The 5,977-nt window shown below is 39.8% G+C and overlaps 1 protein-coding gene across 1 annotated transcript in view; it reads left to right on the top strand.

Annotated features, from left to right (window-relative positions):
* LOC119416251 (membrane-associated guanylate kinase, WW and PDZ domain-containing protein 2) overlaps positions 1-5,977 on the top strand; it is a 112,271-nt gene that overhangs the window by 74,246 nt on the left and 32,048 nt on the right. The window contains exon 6 of the mRNA XM_037683460.1: positions 1,859-1,938. Coding sequence (XP_037539388.1) covers positions 1,859-1,938 — 80 coding nt within the window. The remainder of the gene's footprint in view (positions 1-1,858; positions 1,939-5,977) is intronic.

Below are 5,977 nucleotides of genomic sequence, written 5' to 3'. Positions count from 1 at the left end.
ATGTTGCATACATGTCTGCATGTTGCATGCATGCCTGCATGTTGCATGCATGCCTGCATGTTGCATGCATGTCTGCATGTTGCATGCATGTCTGCATGTTGCATGCATGTCTGCATGTAAGAATCTGTTGGACTCCTGGCAGGGTCCAATGCTGACATGTTCCTGTTTTTAGTTTTCTACAATTGTCTTGGAATCTAGCTGTTTTTTGTTTTGTTACCTTTTCCTTTTAGCCATCCTATTTGTTAAAAAAAAAAAAAACTGTAGTATGCTTTTTTATAACTGTTTATTGTTGTTGCTGTTGTCCATTGTTGTCATCTTTCTTTGTTAAATCAGGTCTCTCTTGTAAATGAGTCCTCGAGGCTCAATGGGATTTACCTGTATAAATAAAGGTTGATTGATTTGATTGATGTTGCATGCATGTCTGCAATGAGCACAGTCATGCCCAAACTGGTGAATACACTGTGTTTTTGGACCTAGGATTTTATTGGTTTTGTTCCTTCATGCTGAAAAAATGTGAGTAGCACAAAAAAAAAATTGTAACTGTTATTAGACCTGCAGAGTATTTGACATATATGGGGGGGTCCCTACTCTGAGACATGGATTCAGAGTTCGAGGACAGTTTTCATGTAAACAAAAGCAGCAGGTGTGAAAGCAGATACAGTTTTGTGTTAACAGGGCCTAAAAGGGAAACATGCATGTTACAAAAAACACTAGCTAAAGGTTATCAAAAGGTTAGCTTAAAGCTAGAGGTAGCAAAAGGCTAGCTAAATTTTTCATAAAGCTTGTAAAAAAGCTAAATGAGCTGAAGGAGTACACCTAAAGTATCAAAAGGCTAGCTATAGGCTAAAAATGGAAAAATACTTGCTAAAAACTTAAAAAGAGAAAAAGCTAGCTAAAAGCTCAAATCAGCAAAAGCTTAGCTAAAGGCTAAAAGTAATAGAACAGTATAGTGATAGTAGAGTAGTGTAAGCAAAATTCTTTAATACCGAAGACGGATGTGAAATGGACTGTTAGATCCAGAAACTATATACTGGTGGTGTGTGTGTGTGTGTGTGTGTGTGTGTGTATATATATATATATATATATATATATATATATATATATATATATATAAATTAAATGTTGGACGTCTTTTCCAAACTGCTGTTGTCTCCTTGGTGAGAAATTCTCCTTAGTTCTTCAAACTGAGATCACTCTGACTGATGTCTACCACAGCTGAGATACTGACTACTCATACGTACTCCACACAACCCCACCAAAAAACCCTGAACTATCTCTTTAACCTTGTTTTGCTGAAACAACAGCCCCAAACGTCCACGTCGTCACGTCACGACCTTTAGCTGCACACATAAGCCGCGACTCCATAAAGAAACCAGTAAAACAGCTGTGAGGCTTTCATAAGCTGCTACATTTTTACTATGAAGCAGTGAGTTTCTATACATTCAGTTTGTTTAGATCATGAATAAAACCAAAATGGGTAAAATGGACGTCCATGTAATGCACCCACTTTAAAATCATGGTTTATGTATGACAGTGTGTAAAACTTTATAGCTGTGGTTCTTTTTGCTGAATAATTGATTTGACTTCGAAATGCTAATCAGACAGAAAACACACACACACACACACACTTGATTGTAAACTTTAGTGTGAGTGTGATATCCTGCAGAAGTCACTCTCCTCTCACTCTCACTAATTAGTGGCTGGAGGCCAATTAGTAGATTAATGAGCATTTAGTTTACCTCAGAACCCCCCGCTCACATACAGAAACACATGTATTGGTGATTTGCTCTCTCTGACCTCTGTTTACACTCCCCCCCCCCCCCCCCCCCCGCCGTCATCATCGCCTCTGCTTCTCCAGTCACAACACCAAAACTACATCGTGGCTCGACCCGCGGCTCGCAAAGAAAGCGAAACCGCCGGAGGAGTGCAGGGAAGACGGTGAGTCTGAACGGCCCGTTTGTTCTCCTAAAAGCTTCGGTTTGTGTTTGTCTGAGTCAACGTCATCTCTGGGCATTTGTGGGAGTGCGTGTTGTCTCTTCGGTTCCTGCTGTTTCTGCACCTGTTGTCTGCAGCGAACACACTGCTCCAGCGTGTTTCCCTTCCTCGAGGACAAGATCACACAGAAATAACCGGATGTTTGATAATCTCACAGGAGGAGGGTTAGAAAAATCAGGACAAAATAAACTGGACGGGCAGTTTTTGATTTTGTGAAGTGAATATTGGTCAAGACTCATCGTGACAAATGCACCAAGAGAAAAGTGATCTATTCTTCCCGTTTCACTACAGTGGAAGTGAAAGGTTGTTTTACAAGTAATCTTCCTCAAACATTGTTTCTTATACTCTATGATGGTTTACAAATAAAAATCTGAAATCGTATCAAAGCTTCGTCCAGTAGAGGTACGGTTACTATTTATTTGAATCTGCTCAAATTAAAAACAAACATAATCTCAGATTTAGGCCAGAAAATCTTTACTTTCTGGACTCAACTTCTTTGTTTCCAGTTTTTTAAAAACAATAAGAAATTTAAGATGTGTCCCCCCCTAAGATGCTTTTTTTAATTCTACACCTCAGATTTGTTTGTAGTATTTGTTCTTCCATTTTTGTTTCAGTGACTTTTGTTTTTATCCGTCTTTAACTACCAGCTGAACTGGTTCACATCTAAATGGATGGTGCACATTTAATTCAGACGATTTTCTGTTATTAACATAGCTTTTATCTTTAATTTTTTTTTATTACAGATTTTAAGTTATTCTTTCAGCCGTTCCCTCTACAGGGGTCTCCACAGGAAGTCCTCCTCCTCCATCTCACTCTGTCCTCACTCCAACTACCTCCGTGTCCTCTCTTAATGCATCCATATACACTGCCTGGCCAAAAAAAAAAAAAGTTGCCACCAAAAAAAAGGTCACACACTAATATTTTGTTGGATCACCTTTAGCTTTGATTACAGCATGCATTCTCTGTAGCATTGTTTCGATAAGCTTCTGCAATGTCACAAGATCTAGTTCCATCCAGTGTTGCATTAATTTTTCACCAAGATCTTGCATTGATGACTAGACACTAGGCATGAAGGGTGCATCACTTCTCCTGCCTCTCTTCTTACCCTGATGCACCCATCACTCTGGAACAGGGTAACTTTGGACTCATCAGACCACATGACCTTCTTCCATTGCTCCAGAGTCCAATCTTTATGCTCCCTAGCAAATTGAAGCCTTTTTCCCCCCAGTTAGCCTCACTGGTAAGTGGTTTTCTTGAGGCTACACAGCTGTTCAGTCCCAATCCCTTGAGTTCCCTTCACATTGTGTGTAGAAATGCTCTTACTTTCACTGTTAAAGTGAAGTGAGTGCTACTGTTGTTTTTCTTCAATTTGATTTCACCAAACGTTTAAGTGATCGCCGATCATGATCATTCAGGATTTTTTTCCAGCCACATTTCTTCCTCGAAGACTATGGGTCCCCACTATCCTTCCAGTTTTTAATAATGCGTCAAACAGTTCTTAACCCATTTTTAGTTTCTGCAATCTCCTTAGATGTTTTCTCTGCTTGATGCCAATGATTTGACCCTTCTCAAACAGACTGACATCTTTTCCACGACCACGCCATGTGTCTTTAACATGGTTGTTTAAGAAATGAGAAGCAACTCATTGCACCACTTGTTGCCCACTGAAAGATAATGGCCCATGCAGTAATTATCCAATAGGAGGCTCGTACCTTTGCTTAGTTAAATCCAGGTTGCAACTTTTTTTTTGTTGGCCAGTCTGTGTACGTAAATGTATCGCCACTTCTTCAAATTATTACAGAAAACTTTTTACATAAAACTGAACAGAATCACAACAGCAGTAGTCGTACCAAGTAACAGGGCTTAATTTGTAAACTGATCAATGCCAGAACACAATTAGTGGGGGGCCTCCGGGGGTCTTCCCCCAGAATATTTTGAATAAAGTAGATGTGATTTCCTGCATTTTGGTGTATTTTAACAGGTTGTTAAACACGAACGTGCTTGGAAAAAAAAAATAATACATTTTGTGGGGGACCCCCAAGCACTGACTCGTTCACCTCCGCGGGTCTGGGACCCCACTTTGAGAACCACTGATGTAAAGTATCAGCACTTGGTCAGTAAAGGTCCGTCTGCACCTTTTGTGAGCTTCATTTAGTTTGAAACTGGTTTTAGTGCTACATCAAAGTTTCCGCAGATTTTCTGACAGTTCAAAACTTTTCTTACGTTAATGAACTGGATTACTTTTAATTTCCCCTCTGCTTTGTACACATGCAACAAAATGTAATATAAAAACTGAAAAACACGTGTTTCCAGACACATTATGGCTGTTTTGTTTGCTCTAATGGCCTTATGCACTACTAACCAACACTTTTGAATAAATATTAGGTTTTTTTAACCTTTCTAACAATGTGGATCTCTTAGAATGAATGAATAAATAAATAAATAAAACAAAGCGAAGTATTGACAGAGAGAATCAGATTTTTGAAGACAATGTAGGATTCTTTCTGAAGCGGCACCTCAGCTGATGGATTTAACACTTTCAGACAAATGATTGTGTTTTGAAATTTCTTTTAAAGCCGTTTCTTCTGTTTCAGTGTCATCGTGTCTGTGTTTGTGGCTGCTGTTGTTAAACTCCTCTAATCTGTGAGCAGGCAGAAGATTTTCAATCATCTGTTAGGATTTTTGTGAAGGTCCTGGAGGACACGTCACACCCTCCCATCGAACCTTTAAATTCACATCTTCCAGAAAAGAGTTCGATGTGCCAGGAACTAGTCACCACATGATGCCTGTGTGTGCTTCTGTTAGCAAAATATTTCATGGACCACTGGATTTCAGTTAAATTCTCAGGAAAACCTCTAAAAGCTTAGATTTTATTACTCGTGTATTAAATGTTCTAGTTACGCGCTGTTCTGTCGTTTTCAGATGTTTCCGTTTGCGTGTTGGTTGGGTGACAGTTTAAAGGCGTTTTTGCCCACATTAATGGGCCTGTAGCTTTTCTAACTGATGAAATATAGATGGAAGGCAGGATGTCAGATTATGCAAGAGGCCCAGATGAAATAATAAAGTGAGCGGGGAGCATCAGGAAGCGGTGGCTGGTGTTTAAATGCCCCTCTGCCTGGAGGGTTTCTCAGCCCTACAGCCTCTGGCAGGCAGCAAATATCCAGACGGCTTTCATCAGCTGCTGGTTCCTCCTCCTTAGTCTCTTTTTGTTGCCTCCATCTCATGCGCGTCGGCTCCTTTTGCTTCACTTTTCTTCAGCCTTTCATATCCTCGTTTTCTATTCCCTTTGCCCCGGTTCAGTCTCTCGGGCTCCTTTGGCTCCCGTGCTGCATTTTGAGTGAATTTGAGAAGATGTTTGTTTATGCTCGAGCATTATTACCTAAAGTGGCGAAAACCTTAAAAACACACGGTGATGTGTGAGCCGAGGCTGACTCAGAGTTTATACGCTTGTCACCACAGATCTGGTGTGCGTGCAGCTTTTGTGTTGAAATATTTTATTGCTTTACATAATCCCGTGTCTCCTTTCTCACTCAGGAGGAGGGGAAGATGATCAGGTGTATCTGAATGATTCTTAATTCAGGATTTCTAGTTTGTACCTTTAATTTGAAAACACGTTTGTGCAGCACATCTTGTCACCTTCTGTCTTGGGAAAGTCTTTGCTCCCTTTCTGTAAAACCCTCGTCCTAAAAGTTTATTTTGTTCTTATTGGTCACCTGCCATCACAACAGGTGAACTAATGTCAGTTAACTTTAACTTTAATAAATTACCTTCTGTGCACAGTTGCTCTATATTGATTGATTTTTTTATTAATATTTTGTTGTCTTAATGTCAATTTTTACATTTGTCTGTCAATCTGGTGACTGTCTGTCAATCTAGGTGTCTGTCTTTGTCTTTTTGTTTATCTAGGTGTCTGTCTGTCTGTCTGTTTGTCTATCTAGGTGTCTGTCTGTCCGTCTTTTTGTCTATCTAGGTGTCTGTCTGT

The sequence above is a fragment of the Nematolebias whitei genome, chromosome 10 (assembly GCF_014905685.2).
Source record: "Nematolebias whitei isolate Nwh7 chromosome 10, NemWhi1, whole genome shotgun sequence".
Taxonomy (NCBI): Eukaryota; Metazoa; Chordata; class Actinopteri; order Cyprinodontiformes; family Rivulidae; genus Nematolebias; species Nematolebias whitei.
This window is presented reverse-complemented; position numbering and strand designations above follow the sequence as displayed.